The 18385-nt window shown below is 44.6% G+C and overlaps 1 protein-coding gene across 2 annotated transcripts in view; it reads left to right on the top strand.

Annotated features, from left to right (window-relative positions):
• Positions 1 to 18385, top strand: part of nrp1a (neuropilin 1a) — a 249455-nt gene that overhangs the window by 162241 nt on the left and 68829 nt on the right. For both annotated transcript variants that reach the window (XM_061964875.1, XM_061964874.1), the window contains exon 9: positions 4923 to 5067. In XM_061964875.1, the coding sequence (XP_061820859.1) occupies positions 4923 to 5067 (145 nt within the window). The remainder of the gene's footprint in view (positions 1 to 4922; positions 5068 to 18385) is intronic.

Genomic DNA, 18385 nt, shown 5'->3' with positions numbered 1-18385 from the left:
TATTTTATTTATTTATTTATTGTGGGGTTTTTTTGTCCAGCTACTCAGGCAAATCATATAGTTGTTTTTGTTTGTTTGTTGTTGTTTTTTAAACAATTTTTTAATTAAATTGTTTTTGTCCTGTCCAGCCCCTCAGGCAAAACATATAATTTTTTGTTGTTGTTTTTTGTGTTGTTGTTTTTTTTTCTGTCCAGCTTCTCAGGCAAATCATTTTTTTTGTTTTATTTTTTTTAATTTTATTTATTAATTGTTTTATTTATTTTTTGTTTAGCTTCTCAGGCAAATCATATAGTTTTTTTTTGTTTGTTGGTTGATTATGTGCATGAGTGTATGTATGTATATATACTTGTATATGTACAGTATGAGGAACTATTTTTCTAGCGTACTAACACGTCGGCGTGCTACGGTATTAGCCGTAAAAGCTAAATGCTAAAAGAGATCATTTAGCTTCTACAACAACACAAAACGCGACATGACAATTATGAAAGTGTCTGTTACTACATTATATATATACTTGCAGTGAGTATATTGTACGTATTACATATTGTTATGAAGGTGTCTGTTACTACATTATATATATACTTGCAGTGTGTATATTGTACATATTACATATTGTTATGAAGGAGTCTGTTACTATATTATATATATCCTTGCAGTGTGTATATTGTACATATTACATATTGCTATGAAGGTGTCTGTTACTACATTATATATATACTTGCAGTGTGTATATTGTACATATTACATATTGTTATGAAGGAGTCTGTTACTATATTATATATATCCTTGCAGTGTGTATATTGTACATATTACATATTGCTATGAAGGTGTCTGTTACTACATTATATATATACTTGCAGTGTGTATATTGTACATATTACATATTGTTCTGAAGGTGTCTGTTACTACATTATATATATATATATATATATATATATATATATATATATATATATATATATATATATATATATATATATATATATATATATATATATATATATACTTGCAGTGTGTATATTGTACATATTACATATTGTTCTGAAGGTGTCTGTTACTACATTTTATATATATATATATATATATATATATATATATATATATATATATATATATATATATATATATATATATATATATATATACTTGCATTGTGTATATTGTACATATTACATATTTTGTTATGAAGGTGTCTGTTACTACATTATATATATACTTGCAGTGTGTATATTGTACATATTACATATCGTTATGAAGGTGTCTGTTACTACATTATATATATACTTGCAGTGTGTATATTGTACATATTACATATTGTTATGAAGGTGTCTGTTACTACATTATATATATATATATATATATATACATATATATATATATATATATATATATATATATATATATACTTGCAGTGTGTATATTGTACATATTACATATTGTTATGAAGGTGTCTGTTACTACATTATATATATATATATACTTGCAGTGTGTATATTGCACATATTACATATTGTTATGAAGGTGTCTGTTACTACATTATATATATATATATATATATATATATATATATATATATATATATATATATATATATATATACTTGCAGTGTGTATATTGTACATATTACATATTTTGTTATAAAGGTGTCTGTTACTACATTATATATATACTTGCAGTGTGTATATTGTACATATTACATATCGTTATGAAGGTGTCTGTTACTACATTATATATATACTTGCAGTGTGTATATTGTACATATTACATATTGTTATGAAGGTGTCTGTTACTACATTATATATATACTTGCAGTGTGTATATTGTACATATTACATATTGTTATGAAGGTGTCTGTTACTACATGATATATATACTTGCAGTGTGTATATTCTACATATTACATATTGTTATGAAGGTGTCTGTTACTACATTATATATATACTTGCAGTGTGTATATTGTACATATTACATGTTGTTATGAAGGTGTCTGTTACTACATTATTTATATACTTGCAGTGTGTATTTTGTACATATTACATATTGTTATGAAGGTGTCTGTTACTACATTATATATATACTTGCAGTGTGTATATTGTACATATTACATGTTGTTATGAAGGTGTCTGTTACTACATTATTTATATACTTGCAGTGTGTATATTGTACATATTACAGGGAAGATTGGCATTCAGTAAGAGCCGGCTCGTGATTCAGTCAAAAGAGCCGTCTGAAAGAGCCAGATTGTTCTAGAACAACACTAGTTTGACACTAGTTTGACTCCTGGGTGTCCTCTGCGAGGTCTTGTGTGTGTGTAAAGTGCTGCTAGGACTCGACTCTTGCACTAAGTGCTTTTGTACACAACGGGCAGCATTTGACTCCCTGCTGAGCTGGCAGTTTGCAGTCACCACACTTAGCCAGCGGAGGGTCAGACCATGCATGGCGTTGAGGTGTGGTCATGACTCCGTGAGGTTCCAGTCTCCGGACTAATGCCTCAGCCCTGATATAAAAAATTAGCTGATGTGTTTTTTTCCATCTCCGTCGGACGCCTCTCTACGCCGTAACCGTTCAGTTCAGGAGGTCAGAGGATTTGATGGTCTCCGGTGTGATTCAATTACCCAGAATGAACCGTGACAGACTGTGAGGAGTTGTTTGGCTGGGTGGTCAGCCGCTATGTGGGCTGCCAGTAAACTGTCAGAAGACCCTCAGGGGGGGATAAACGGTGACATCCCTGACCTTTAAACAAGACGCTATAGTAAAATGTGAACAGATCTGGAGCAAGACGACATCTTTGGTCCTTCAGACTGCATCAGTGTTACAAATGATTCCTCGGGTTTCACGGCCTACATGTGGTTCCTAGTGGGCAGGGAAAGTATTTATGAGCAGTCTTGAAGGATCGGTTTTACTAGTCCTGTCAGATGATAACATGTTTAGTCAGAGGGTTGCTGTGGATTTGTCATGATTGGGGAAAAAAAATGGAATTGTTCTGAGGTGGGTAGAGTACTCTATGAAAAAACTAGTCAATTATTGAGTAACTTGTTAGTAGCTTCTGATTTATTTAGTAGTAATCAATCAATCAATCAATGTTTACTTATGTAGCCCTTAATCACAAGTGTCTCAAAGGGCTGCACAAGCCACAACGACATCCTCGGTTCAGATCCCATATCAGGGCAAGGAAAAACTGTCGGAGAGACCGGTGCAATGGACATCGAGTAGGTCTAGCATAATAGTGAGAGTCCAGTCCATAGTGGATCTAACATAATAGTGTGAGAGTCCAGTCCATAGTGGATCTAACATAATAGTGTGAGAGTCCAGTCCATAGTGGATCCAACATAATAGTGAGAGTCCAGTCCATAGTGGATCTAGCATAATAGTGAGAGTCCAGTCCATAGTGGATCTAGCATAATAGTGAGAGTCCAGTCCATAGTGGATCTAACATAATAGTGTGAGAGTCTAGTCCAAAGTGGATCTAACATAATAGTGTGAGAGTTCAGTCCATAGTGGATCTAACAAAATAGTGTGAGAGTCCAGTCCATAGTGGATTTAACAAAATAGTGTGAGAGTCCAGTCCATAGTGGATCTAACATAATAGTGTAGAGTCCAGTCCATAGTGGATCTAACATAATAGTGAGAGAGTCCAGTCCATAGTGGATCTAACATAATAGTGTGAGAGTCCAGTCCATAGTGGATCTATCATAATAGTGAGAGTCCAGTCCATATTGAATCTAACATAATAGTGAGAGTCCAGTCCATAGTGGATCTAACATAATAGTGAGAGTCCAGTCCATAGTGGATCTAACATAATAGTGAGAGTCCAGTCCATAGTGGATCTAACATAATAATAAGAGTCCAGTCCATAGTGGATCTAACATAATAGTGTGAGAGTCCAGTCCATAGTGGATCTAACATAATAGTGACAGTCCAGTCCATAGTGGATCTAACATAATAGTGACAGTCCAGTCCATAGTGGATCTAACATAATAGTGTGAGAGTCCAGTCCATAGTGGATCGAACATAATAGTGTGAGAGTCCAGTCCATTGTGGATCTAACATAATAGTGAGAGTCCAGTCCATAGTGGATCTAACGCAATAGTGAGAGTCCAGTCCATAGTGGATCTAACATAATAGTGTGAGAGTCCAGTCCATAGTGGATCTAACATAATAGTGTGTGAGTCCAGTCCATAGTGGATCTAACATAATAGTGACAGTCCAGTCCATAGTGGATCTAACATAATAGTGTGAGAGTCCAGTCCATAGTGGATCGAACATAATAGTGTGAGAGTCCAGTCCATTGTGGATCTAACATAATAGTGAGAGTCCAGTCCATAGTGGATCTAACGCAATAGTGAGAGTCCAGTCCATAGTGGATCTAACATAATAGTGTGAGAGTCCAGTCCATAGTGGATCTAACATAATAGTGTGTGAGTCCAGTCCATAGTGGATCTAACATAATAGTGTGAGTCCAGTCCATAGTGGATCTAAGATAATATTGAGAGTCCAGTCCATAGTGGGGCCAGCAGGACACCATCCCGAGCGGAGACGGGTCAGCAGCGCAGAGATGTTCCCAACCGATGCACAGGCGAGCGGTCCACCCGGGTCCCGACTCTGCACAGTCAGCACTTCATCCATGGCCACCGGACCTGTGCCCCCCCCCCCCCCCCCCCCACCTTTCCACAAGGGAGAGGGGGGCAGAGGAGAAAAGAAACGAAGCGGCAGATCAACTGGTCCAAAAGGGGGTCTATTTAAAGGCTAGAGTATACAAATGAGTTTTAAGATGGGACTTCAATGCTTCTGTTTTTTCTTTGACACAAACTTTGCAAAAGATCTGTCGGCGTAGTCATTCGCATTTTGAATCCTCCAAAAGGACTATTTCCATGCCTCTGACAAATAATCCGGTAAAGGAATTTTCTCCGCATCTCTCGCAGGTTTTCCAAGGCAACAGCAACCCGGCAGACGTTGCCAAGACGATGCTGCCCAAACCCACTCTGACGCGCTTCATCCGAATCCGGCCTGTTTCCTGGGAAATAGGCATCGCACTGCGCTTTGAGGTGTACGGATGTAAGATATCAGGTGAGTGCAGTCGGCTTTTTTGATGAACGTGTCGCTGGAAAACACTTTTGAATGCAACATCCATTCACTGCAAACACTGAAATCTAAGTAAGATGAAATATGTCAAATAAGGGTGATATTTGCTTATTTTCTGTCTGATAAGATCATTCTTCTCACTAAGCAGATTTGATGTTAGAGTGTTTTACTTGTTTTAAGTGTTTTAAATGATCTCAGTAAGATATTACAGCTTGTTGCTAAGATTAGATGACCAATATTGAGTAAAACATGCTTGAAACTAGAATATCAAGTGTTGCAAAGCTGTGTCATCAACACTCACAAGTAGAGATGTCCAATAATATAGGAATTTGGGGTTAGGTTTAGGGTTAGGGGTTAAGGTTTAGGGTTAGGGTTACGGTTAAGCATAAAGAAAATAGTTGGTTAGGGTTAGGGCTAGGGTTGGGTTAGGGTTAGGGTTAGGGTTAGGGTTAGGGTCAGGGTTAAGGTTAGGTTTAGGAGTAGGAGGGGGTGGGGGGTAGGGGATTTAGGGAAAGTGGCACTGTCCATCGACAACCTGTCCAGGGTTAGGGTTAGGGTTAGGGTTAGGGTTAGGGTTAGGGTTGTGGGTTAGGGTTAGGGTTAGAGGTTTGGGTTAGGGTTAAGGTTGTGGGTTGTGGGTTAGGGTTAGGGTTAGGGTTAGGGTTAGGTTTAGGAGTAGGAGGGGGTGGGGGGTTAGGGATTTAGGGAAAGTGGCACTGTCCATCGACATTCTGTCCAGGGTTAAGGTTAAGGTTAGGGTTAGGGTTAGGGTTAGGGTTAGGGTTAGGAGTAGTAGGGGGTGGGGGGTAGGGGATTTAGGGAAAGTGGCACTGTCCATCGACAAGCTGTCCAGGGTTAGGGTTAGGGTTAGGGTTAGAGTTAGGTTTAGGAGTAGGAGGGGGTTGGGGTTAGAGGATTTAGGGAAAGTGGCACTGTCCATCGACAACCTGTCTAGGGTTAGGTTTAGGGTTAGGGTTAGGGTTAGAGGTTAGGGTTAGGGTTGTGGGTTAAGGTTAGGGTTGGGTTAGGTTTAGGAGTAGGAGGGGGTGGAGGGTAGGGGATTTAGGGAAAGTGGCACTGCCCATCGACAACCTGTCTAGGGTTAGGGTTAGGGTTAGGGTTAGGGTTAAGGTTAGGGTCAGGGTTAAGGGCAGGTTTAGGAGTAGGAGGGGGTGGGGGAGAAGGGGATTTAGGGAAAGTGGCACTGCCCATCAACAACCTGTCCAGGTTTAGGTTTAGGAGTAGGGTTAGGGTTAGGGTTAGGGTTAGGGTTAGGGTCAGGGTTAAGGTTAGGTTTAGGAGTAGGAGGGGGTGGGGGGTAGGGGATTTAGGGAAAGTGGCACTGTCCATCGACAACCTGTCCAGGGTAAGGGTTAGGGTTAGGGTTAGGGTTAGGTTTAGGAGGGGGTGGGGGGTAGGGGATTTAGGGAAAGTGGCACTGCCCATCAACAACCTGTCCAGGGTTAGGGTTAGGTTTAGGAGTAGGATGGGTGGGGGGTAAGAGATTTAGGTAAAGTGGCACTGTCCATCGACAACCTGTCCAGGGTTAGGGTTAGGGTTAGGGTTAGGGTTAGAGGTTAGGGTTAGGGTTGTGGGTTAGGGTTAGTGTTAGAGGTTAGGGTTAGGGTTGTGGGTTAGTGTTAGGGTTAGGGTTAGGTTTAGGAGTAGGAGGGGGTGGGGGGTAGGTGATTTAGGGAAAGTGGCACTGTCCATCAACAATCTGTCCAGGGTTAAGGTTAGGGTTAGGGTTAGGGTTAGGGTTAGGAGTAGTAGGGGGTGGGGGGTAGGGGATTTAGGGAAAGTGGCACTGTCCATCGACAAGCTGTCCAGGGTTAGGGTTAGGGTTAGAGTTAGGTTTAGGAGTAGGAGGGGTTGGGGTTAGAGGATTTAGGGAAAGTGGCACTGTCCATCGACAACCTGCCTAGGGTTAGGGTTAGGGTTAGGGTTAGGGTTAGGGTTAGGGTTGTGGGTTAAGGTTAGGGTTAGGGTTAGGTTTAGGAGTAGGAGGGGGTGGAGGGTAGGGGATTTAGGGAAAGTGGCACTGCCCATCGACAACCTGTCTAGGGTTAGGGTTAGGGTTAGGGTTAGGGTTAAGGTTAGGGTCAGGGTTAAGGGCAGGTTTAGGAGTAGGAGGGGGTGGGGGAGAAGGGGATTTAGGGAAAGTGGCACTGCCCATCAACAACATTTCCAGGGTTAGGGTTAGGGTTGTGGGTTAGGGTTAGGGTTAGGGTTAGAGGTTAGGGTTAGGGTTATGGGTTAAGTTTAGGAGTAGTAGGGGGTGGGGGGTGGGGGATTTAGGGAAAGTGGTACTGTCCATCGACAACCTGTCCAGGGCTAGGGTTAGGGGTTAAGGTTAGGGTTAGGGTTAGGAGTAGGATATATATATACATATATATATATATATATATATATATATATGGTAAGTGTTTGTGCTGAGCTCTTTTTGCAGTGCTGAGGTCATCTGGAGTTGTTTTTCTGCTCTTCACTTGTAGAACATCTGTGCAGTGCACACCCGCCGCAACAAACAAGCTCGCGGAGATGGTGCTCCTTACTTTGGGTTTGGGTGGACCATAAGTGGTTCCGTGCAGATGTATTTATACACTGCGGTGTATCGACTAACCAGCAGGGTGGCGGATTTTGATATTAATGACTATCCGTGACTTTGTGCCTGAATCGCCTCTCGGTCTTCACACATTCCACGTATCTAGTGCACTCCCAAAAACAGGTCTCGGACCCACTAACAAGCTCAGCTAACCACAGTGCTCGGTATTTATAGATATTTCGGGGCAAGTACCCCTATCAGGGATGGTGAACTTCAAATAAAAAAAAAGAGTGAGTCACAGAGTTTTCTGCACACATGGGCTGCAGTGGACCTGGCAGGGTCCCGGTGGTGCTGACGTCACGTCAGGGCCCCTGCGGTGACTCCGATCTTCTGATGTGTTTACTCGCTCGGTGCCGTGGTTTGGTTGTACTCCCGGAAAAAAAAAAAAAAAACACACCACGCAGCTGCAACACTGATAAACCCGCCCGAGTCCCCGCATATCATTAAAGCGGACGCTAACGAACCCCGATTAAAAGCCGGATACTTCTCCGCGCACACATGCCGGTCTCATTAAAAAGTAACTGTCAGGTTCAAACACTGATGACATCTTATAAAACAAGACAAGAGGCAAAGAATCAAACAGAGACAGAATTCAATTTGGACTCAATATTGAGGAGAGTCGTCTGTACACTGTACCCTTGCACAGTATCTCAGCACGCTCTGCCGAAAGTTTGCACGCCTCATTCTTTTATTTTGGACCCACATGGCCACCGCTGTTTCCAAAGGACAAAGGTCGCAAAAGGTTCACAGAAAAGGTCGTAAACAATTCACAGAAAAGGTCAGTTCAAAAAGAGTTCGTAAAATAGTTCAAAAAGAGGGCCGTAAAATACTTCAAAAAGAGGTCGTCTGGAAATTGGGCAGATCGTGTTTTATCCCAGCGAGGTGACGTTCCACGTCCCAAGAGCTAGCTTCTGTAGCCGAGGATCGGACCGCCAAGTGCCCTGCCTTCGGCTACCGCCCAGCTCACATTGCACCCGACCTCTATGGCCCCTGCTATGGGTGGTGAGCCCATTGGAGGGGGGACCCACGTTGCCTCTTCGGGCTGTGCCCGGCCGGGCCCCATGGGGACAGGCCCACCCACCAGGCGCTCGCCATCGTGCCCCAACTCCGGGCCTGGCTCCAGTGACCCGCGTCCGGGCGAGGGAAATCTGAGTCTCGGTTCTTGCATTTCCATAGAAGTCTTGTCTGATCCCTCACCTAGGACCTGTTTGTCTTGGGAGACCCTACCAGGGGGCATGGAAACCCCCGGACAACATAGCTCCTAGGATCATTGGGACACGCAAACTCCTCTACCACGTTAAGGTGGCAGCTCAGAGAGCTGTTCATAACTTTTATGGACAGAATTTCTAGGCGCAGTCAAGGCGTTGAGGGGATCCGGTTTGGTGGCTGCAGGATTAGGTCTCTGCTTTTTGCAGATGATTTGGTCCTGATGGCTTCATCTGGCCAGAATCTTCAGCTCTCACTGGATCGGTTCGCAGCTGAGTGTGAAGCGACTGGGATGAGAATCAGCACCTAAAAGTCCGAGTCCATGGTTCTCGCCCAGAAAAGGGTGGAGTGCCATCTCCGGGTTGGGGAGGAGATCTTGCCCCAAGTGGAGGAGTTCAAGTACCTCGGAGTCTTGTTCACGAGTGAGGGAAGAGTGGATCGTGAGATCGACAGGCGGATCGGTGCGGCGTCTTCAGTAATGCGGACGCTGTATCGATCCGTTGTGGTGAAGAAGGAGCTGAGCCGGAAGGCAAAGCTCTCAATTTACCGGTCGATCTACGTTCCCATCCTCATCTATGGTCATGAGCTTTGGGTTATGACCGAAAGGACAAGATCACGGGTACAAGCGGCCGAAATGAGTTTCCTCCGCCGGGTGGCGGGGCTCTCCCTTAGAGATAGGGTGAGAAGCTCTGCCATCCGGGGGGAGCTCAAAGTAAAGCCGCTGCTCCTCCACATCGAGAGGAGCCAGATGAGGTGGTTCGGGCATCTGGTCAGGATGCCACCCGAGCGCCTCCCTAAGGAGGTGTTTAGGGCATGTCCGACCGGTAGAAGACCCAGGACACGTTGGGAAGACTATGTCTCCCGGCTGGCCTGGGAACGCCTCGGGATCCCCCGGGAGGAGCTGGACGAAGTGGCTGGGGAGAGGGAAGTCTGGACTTCCCTGCTTAGGCTGTTGCCCCCACGACCCGACCTCGGATAAGCGGAAGAAGATGGATGGATGGATGGATGGTGTTTTTGAAGTCTTTGGGTTAGAACAATATCTTTCTGTTGATTACCATACATGAAAGAACACAGGAACACCTTCATCTTGCTTCCCCCCCCTAGACAGTGGAGTTTTACGAGCCTTACTCTTGGTAGGTTTCAAAGACAGCTTCTGTCTTCTCACCAGACCCTCAATGTAACACAACGTTTGTGTGATAATTTAAGAAACAATTATTCTAACAGTAACAGCCACAAAAAAAAAAAAAAAAAAGACAAACATGAGAGATCTGCCAAAAATCAAAACAGACCGTGGCAGAAGAGAACGCGGAGACGGAACCAGCAGGGGACCGCACGGAGCCCACCCGGACCCGACCCCGGCTCAGCCTGCCAGCTGTTAGCTCCATTTATATTGAATGAGGTACATTGCAACACAAGATAACGTAAGCGGCTAAATCCCCCAGCATGCATCGCTCTGCTTGTTCCACAGACCGACCGACCGATTGCACCTTATCACTCGGTGCATGTTCCTAGTCACTAATCACAGCCTCCTCTGATTATGTCTGGCCAAAACACGTTAATCCGTATCTGGATGCTTATAAAATGCAGAAATGTAATGCAAGCCCTTTCCAAATTGTGCATTTTATTGTTTTGTAGTATATTTTTAACTAAATACGATTGAACCAAATGTTGTCTTATTACACGGAGCAAAGGAACCATATTTGATCAATTTGATCAGTACACCCTGGCATCTATAAGGAAGAAACAGATCACATGCTTACTACACGGTAGTGTTGTCCCCATGCCAATATTTTGGTACCGGTACCAAAATAGTTTGGTACTTTTCTAAATAAAGGGGACCACAAAAAATGTCATTATTGGCTTTATTTTTAACAAACAAATCTTAGGGTTTTACAATGGAGTTCAGGGTGCGCATCATGCATTCAAGCAATTGCAAGCACTGCATGGAACTTATCATTATTGGCTTTATTTGAACAAAAAATGTTAGTGTACATGAAACATATGTTTATTATTGTAATTTAGTCCTTAAATAAAATAGTGAACATACTAGACAACTTGTCTTTTAGTAGTAAGTAAACAAACAAAGACTCCTAATTAGTCTATGCAGTAACATATTGTGCCATTTATCTACTTATTATTTTGTCTAAATTATGAGGGACAAACTGTAAAAAATTGATTATTAATCTACTTGTTCACTTACTGTTAATATCTGCTTATTTTCTGTTTTAACATCTACACTTCTGTTAAAATGTAATAATCACTTATTCTTCTCTTCTTTGATACTTTGCATTAGTTTTGGAAGATACCACACATTTAGGTATCGATCCGATACCAAGTAGTTACAGGATCATACATTGGTCATATTCAAAGTCCTCATGTGTCCAGGGACATATTTCCTGAGTTTATAAATATAGTATAAATAAAAAATAAAAAATCATAGTAGTATCGACTAGACACGTTCTTGTACTTGGTATCATTACAGTGGATGTTAGATGTGAATCCACCCATGGCATTTGTGTACATTGTGACACCGGTGAGCTATTGTATCCTCCTACGGTGTGTAGTGATGCATGTTTAGCTATTCCTCGTCCTCCAGTGATAACGATACTTGTAAGAAACTTACTTTATTTGTCGCCATGGAGGCCAGGATTAGTGATTTTGAAGTAGCCGATTGATATACAGACACACAAATTAGTACCCAAATTGGATTGCAAATAGTTTTGCTACAATATCACTTTCATGGTTTGAATCAAATGAGCCTGTGTAACATGTTTTTGTTTCATAATTGTGGTGCATTCAAGGACCTTTAATTAAAATTCCAAACAAAGGCGTTACACGTTTTTAAAGGCAACAACAATAACATTCAGGAGTCTAATAATAACAATAAACGTCTTAAGGCCCAAGCTGTTTGTTTACATGCTTTTTTTTATTTATCTTTGCTATTTGGGCTTATTGGACCCTAATTAGACTAAAAACAAAGAATCATCTTTTGATATGATGTACTTAGTCCATAAGTACACAAATGTGCACTTCATGTTTAGTGACATGCTAATTCTTATTTTTACATTTTTTTCCCCCCCAAATTCCATTGTATGTAATACTCTTCTGACACCACCAGATGGCAGTATAAGTGTCCACATACGTGGCCATAAGACCCCAATTCAGTAGTGTACACAATTTTGGAAATAAGAGCTAAAAGTTGCTGTCCACACATGTGGCCACGAACCCTTTAGAGGTTGTTAATATATTAGTGATATTTAAAAACCCTTGACTGATATCCCACTCAGACTTTTCCCACCAGTCAGGGTTTTGTCCGCATTGGACTTCCCTCAAGATAACCAGAGAACACGTGTGAATGCAGACTTTGTTCTTCAAGTCTGCCGTGGCTTTTTTTCCCAGATGCCGCTCCACCACGTAGTCGTGCCACAGCACAGTGCACACACTTTGTCTCCCCGCATGCGATAACGTAGGGATGTGTTCCACAGTGGGAGGGTTTACAACTGGAGCTGAAAGGCTCGGAGGTCACCCCCTTTTTTTTTTTTTTTCTCTCTCTCAGACCAAGCTGCTCGGTGTCACTCCTGACCTCGTGTAAAAACGGCGTCCAGTTTGTTGAAAGAGTGCGTTGTATGGATGTCTGCCGCTTATATTGACATTTGGAATTGTAGTTTTCATGAAGTGCTCTGTTAACGTCGGGAAATGTGAGCACCCGCCCAACATATTAAATGTATGCAAAGGATGACGTCATTGAGCTACAAAAATGTCCTGACATCTTTATGGAGGTCACCTTCTTTTTCTCTTCTGCCACCTGCCTTGACTCACATATGAACTTGAAGTGCCATTCCATTCCTAACCCATAGGGTTCAGTATGATTTTGCAGCTATTACAGCTTCAACTCTTCTGGGTTAGGCTGTCCACAAGGTTGCGGAGTGTGTTTATAGAAATTTTCCAACCATTCTTCCAAAATCGCATTGATGTTGGTTTGAGAAGGCCTGGCTCTCAGTCTCCGTTCTAATTCATCCCAAAGGTGTTCTCTCGGGTTCAGGTCAGGACTCTGTGCAGGCCAGTCAAGTTCATCCACACCAGACTCTAGTATTTGGCCACCTGCCTTGACTCACATATGAACTTGAAGTGCCATCCCATTCCTAACCCATAGGGTTCAATATGATTTTGCAGCTATTACAGCTTCAACTCTTCTGGGTTAGGCTGTCCACAAGGTTGCGGAGTGTGTTTATAGGAATTTTCCAACCATTCTTCCAAAAGCACATTGGTGAGGTCACCGAGTGTTGGTCGAGAAGGCCTGGCTCTCAGTCGTAGTTCTAATTCATCCCAAAGGTGTTCTCTCGGGTTTAGGTCAGGACTCTGTGCAGGCCAGTCAACTTAACCCACACCAGACTCTAGTATTTGGCCACCTGCCTTGACTCACATATGAACTTGAAGTGCCATCCCATTCCTAACCCATAGGGTTCAATATGATTTTGCAGCTATTACAGCTTCAACTCTTCTGGGAAGGCTGTCCACAAGGTTGCGGAGTGTGTTTATAGGAATTTTCCACATTCTTCCAAAAGCACATTGGTGAGGTCACCGAGTGTTGGTCGAGAAGGCCTGGCTCTCAGTCTCCGTTCTAATTCATCCCAAAGGTGTTCTATCTGGTTCAGGTCAGGACTCTGTGCAGGCCAGTCAAGTTCATCCCCACCCATGTCTTTATGGACCTTGCTTTGTGCACTGGTTAAAGATTAAAGATTAAAGTACCAATGATTGTCACACAAACACTAAGGTGTGGTGAAATTTGTCCTCTGCATTTGACCCATCCCCTTGTTCACCCCCTGGGAGGTGAGGGGAGCAGTGGGCAGCAGCGGTGCCGCGCCCGGGAATCATTTTTGGTGATTTAACCCCCAATTCCAACCCTTGATGCTGAGTGCCAAGCAGGGCAGTAATGGGTCCCATTTTTATAGTCTTTGGTATGACTCGGCTGGGGTTTAAACTCACAACCTACCGATCTCAGGGCGGACACTCTAACCACGAGGCCACTGAGTAGGTGCACAGTCATGTTGGAAGAGGAAGGGGCCTGCTTCAAACTGTTCCCAAGAGGTTGGGAGCATGGAATTGTCCAAAAATGTTTTGGTATCTTGAGGCATTCAAAATTATTTTCACTGGAACTAAGGGACCGAGCCCAACTCATGAAAAACAACCCCATACCATAATTCCTCCTCCACCGAATTTCACACTCGGACCAAATTGCAATAATAAACATACCGTATTTTCCGCACTATTAGCCGCACCTAAAAACCACAAATTTACTCAAAAGCTGACAGTGCGGCTTATAACCCGGTGCGCTTTATATATGGATTAATATTAAGATTCATTTTCATAAAGTTTCGGTCTCGCAACTACGGTAAACAGCCGCCATCTTTTTTCCCCGTAGAAGAGGAAGTGCTTCTTCTTCTACGGCAAGCAACCGCCAAGGTAAGCACCCGCCCCCGTAGAACAGGAAGCGCTTCTTCTTCTACTGTAAGCAACCACCCGCCCGCGTAGAAGAAGAAGAAGCGCGCGGATATTACGTTTCATTTCCTTTGTGTGTTTACATCTGTAAAGACCACAAAATGGCTCCTACTAAGCGACAGGTTTCCGGTTCATGAAAAGACGCAATCTCTCCATCCGCACACGGACTACTATTTCACAGCAACTGCCTAAAGACTTTCAAGAAAAGCTGGCTACTTTCCGTGCATATTGTAAAAACAAGATAGCTGGAAAAAAAGATCCGGCCAGAGAACATTATCAACATGGACGAGGTTCCACTGACTTTTGATATCCCTGTGAACCGCACTGTGGATACAACGGGAGCACGTACGGTGAATATTCGCACCACAGGGAATGAGAAGTCATCCTTCACTGTGGTTCTAGCTTGCCATGCTAATGGCCAGAAACTTCCACCCATGGTGATATTCAAAAGGAAGACCTTGCCAAAAGAGACCTTTCCAGCCGGCGTCATCATAAAAGCTAACTCGAAGGGATGGATGGATGAAGAAAAGATGAGCGAGTGGTTAAGGTAAGTTTACGCGAAGAGGCCGGGTGGCTTTTTTCACGCAGCTCCGTCCATGTTGATATACGACTCCATGCGCGCCCACATCACGCTGGTTTTTAATATATTATTAAAGTTTGACTGACCTATCTGACTGTTTTTTTGACATTCCCTTTAGCGCAGTTAGATGCGGCTTACAACACGGGGCGGCTTATAGGTGGACAAAGTTTTGAAATATGCCGTTCATTGAAGGCGCGGCTTATAACCCACGGCGCCTTATGGTGCGGAAAATACGGTATGTCTAATGCACCCTAAGATTTTTTTTTGTTCGAATAAAGCAATTTTTTGTGGTGCCCTTTATTTAGAAAAGTATCCAAATACATGTTGGTACCGGTACCAACATATTGGTATGGGGATACACCACTAGTGTGCAGTGTAAAGGTGGCGTAAGAAAGGATGAGTGGATAGAAGTAGAAGGTAGAAGAGTACAGCCACGGTTGAAGAAGACAATGTGTTTATGTGTGTGTGCATGGAGGAGAGGAGCAGAAAGGGAAAGTGCTCCCAGCATGCAGGCACGGGGTAGGAAGCAGCAAGTGGGCTTTAATTGGCTGCCTGGAGACAATGGCTTCAGGGCGAAATAATTAGTATGCATGAGATCTGTGGACAGGAAGAGAATAGAGGGAAAGATCATAGAGGGACGTGTTCCCCTCACAGTGACTTTGACTATTCCCCCGTTACCTTTCTGCAAACTTCCACCTCGCACAGCAAGCACGGAAATATGCACGCATAATCTTGCCGGCTTTCTTGTAGTTGCCCATCCGTCCGTCCATCCATCTTCTTCCGCTTATCTGAGGTCGGGTGGCGGGGTAAGCAGCCTAAGCAGGGAAGCCCAGACTTCCCTCTCCCCGGCCACTTTGTCCAGCTCTTTCCGGGGGATCCCGGGGTGTTCTCAGGCCAGCCGGGAGACATAGTCTTCCCGACGTGTCCTGGGTCTTCCCTGCCTCCTACCGGTCGGACGTGCCCTAAACACCTCCCTAGGGAGGCGTTCGGGTGGCATCCTGACCCGATGCCCGAACCACCTCATCTGGCTCCTCTCCATCTCCCTATCTCTAAGGGTGAGCCTCGCCACCCGGCGGAGGAAACTCATTCCGGCCGCTTGTACCCGTGATCTTGTCCTTTTGGTCATAACCCAAAGCTCATGACCATAGTTAAGGATGGAAACGTAGATCGACCGGTAAATTGAGAGCTTTGCTTTCCGGATCAGCTCCTTCTTCACCACAACGGATCGATACAGCGTCCGCATTACTGAAGATGCCGCACCGATCCGCCTGTCGATCTCACTATCCACTCTTCCCTCACTCGTGAACAAGACTCCGAGGTACTTGAACTCCTCCACTTGAGGCAGGGTCTCCTCCCAGACCCGGAGATGGCATTCCACCCTTTTCTGCAGCGAGAACCACGGATCGATACAGCGTCCGCATTACTGAAAACGCCGCACCGATCCGCCTGTCGATCTCACGATCCTCTTCCCTCACTCGTGAACACGACTCTGAGGTATTGAACTCCTCCACTTGGGGCAGGGTTTCCTCCCCGACCCGGAGATGGCACCCCACCCTTTTCCGCGGCGAGAACCACGGATCCATATAGCGTCCGCATTACTGAAAACGTTGCACCGATCCGCCTGTCGATCTCACGATCCACTCTTCCCTCACTCGTGAACAAGACTCTGAGGTATTGAACTCCTCCACTTGGGGCAGGGTCTCCTCTCAGACCCGGAGATGGCACTCCACCCCTTTCCGGGTGAGAACCACGGATCGATACAGCGTCCGCATTACTGAAGACACCGCACCGATCCGCCTGTCGATCTCACGATCCACTCTTCCCTCACTTGTGAACAAGACTCCGAGGTACTTGAACTCATCCACTTGGGGCAGGGTCTCTTCCCCAACCCGGAGATGGCATTCCAGCCTTTTCCGGGCGAGAACCATTGACTCGGACTTGGAGGTGCTGATTCTCATCCCAGTCGCTTCACACTCGGCTGTGAACCGATCCAGTGAGAGCTGAAGATCCTGGCCAGATGAAGCCATCAGGACCACGTTATCTGTAAAAAAGCAGAGACCTAATCCTGCAGCCACCAAACCATATCCCCTCAACGCCCTGACTGCGCCTAGAGATTCTGTCCATAAAAGTTATGAACAGAATCATTGACAAAGGGCAATTTGGCGGAGTCCAACCCTCACTGGAAACGGGTCCGACTTACTGCCGGCAATGCGGACCAAGCTTTGACACTGATCGTACTGATTGTAGTTGCCATGAAAAGGGGTCCGACTTACTGCCGGCAATGCGTACCAAGCTCTGACACTGATCGTACTGATTGTAGTAGCCATGAAAACGGGTCCAACTTACTGCCGGCAATGCGGACCAAGCTCTGACACTGATCGTACTGATTGTAGTTGCCATGAAAAGGGGTCCGACTTACTGCCGGCAATGCGGACCAAGCTCTGACACTGATCGTACTGATTGTAGTTGCCATGAAAACGGGTCCAACTTACTGCCGGCAATGCGGACCAAGCTCTGACACTGATCGTACTGATTGTAGTTGCCATGAAAAGGGGTCCGACTTACTGCCGGCAATGCGGACCAAGCTCTGACACTGATCGTACTGATTGTAGTTGCCATGAAAACGGGTCCGTCTTACTGCCGGCAATGCAGACCAAGCTCTGACACTGATCGTACTGATTGTAGTTGCCATGAAAACGGGTCCGACTTACTGCCGACAATGCGGACCAAGCTCTGACACTGATCGTACTGATTGTAGTTGCCATGAAAACGGGTCCGACTTACTGCCGGCAATGCGGACCAAGCTCTGACACTGATCGTACTGATTGTAGTTGCCATGAAAAGGGGTCCGACTTACTGCCGGCAATGCGGACCAAGCTCTGACACTGATCGTACTGATTGTAGTTGCCATGAAAACGGGTCCGACTTACTGCCGGCAATGCGGACCAAGCTCTGACACTGATCGTACTGATTGTAGTTGCCATGAAAACGGGTCCGACTTACTGCCGGCAATGCGGACCAAGCTCTGACACTGATCGTACTGATTGTAGTTGCCATGAAAAGGGGTCCGACTTACTGCCGGCAATGCGGACCAAGCTCTGACACTGATCGTACTGATTGTAGTTGCCATGAAAACGGGTCCGACTTACTGCCGGCAATGCGGACCAAGCTCTGACACGGATCGTACTGATTGTAGTAGCCATGAAAACGGGTCCGACTTACTGCCGGCAATGCGGACCAAGCTCTGACACTGATCGTACTGATTGTAGTTGCCATGAAAACGGGTCCGACTTACTGCCGGCAATGCGGACCAAGCTCTGACACTGATCGTACTGATTGTAGTTGCCATGAAAAGGGGTCCGACTTACTGCCGGCAATGCGGACCAAGCTCTGACACTGATCGTACTGATTGTAGT

Source organism: Nerophis lumbriciformis, linkage group LG07 (genome assembly GCF_033978685.3).
Source record: "Nerophis lumbriciformis linkage group LG07, RoL_Nlum_v2.1, whole genome shotgun sequence".
Taxonomy (NCBI): domain Eukaryota; kingdom Metazoa; phylum Chordata; class Actinopteri; order Syngnathiformes; family Syngnathidae; genus Nerophis; species Nerophis lumbriciformis.
This window is presented reverse-complemented; position numbering and strand designations above follow the sequence as displayed.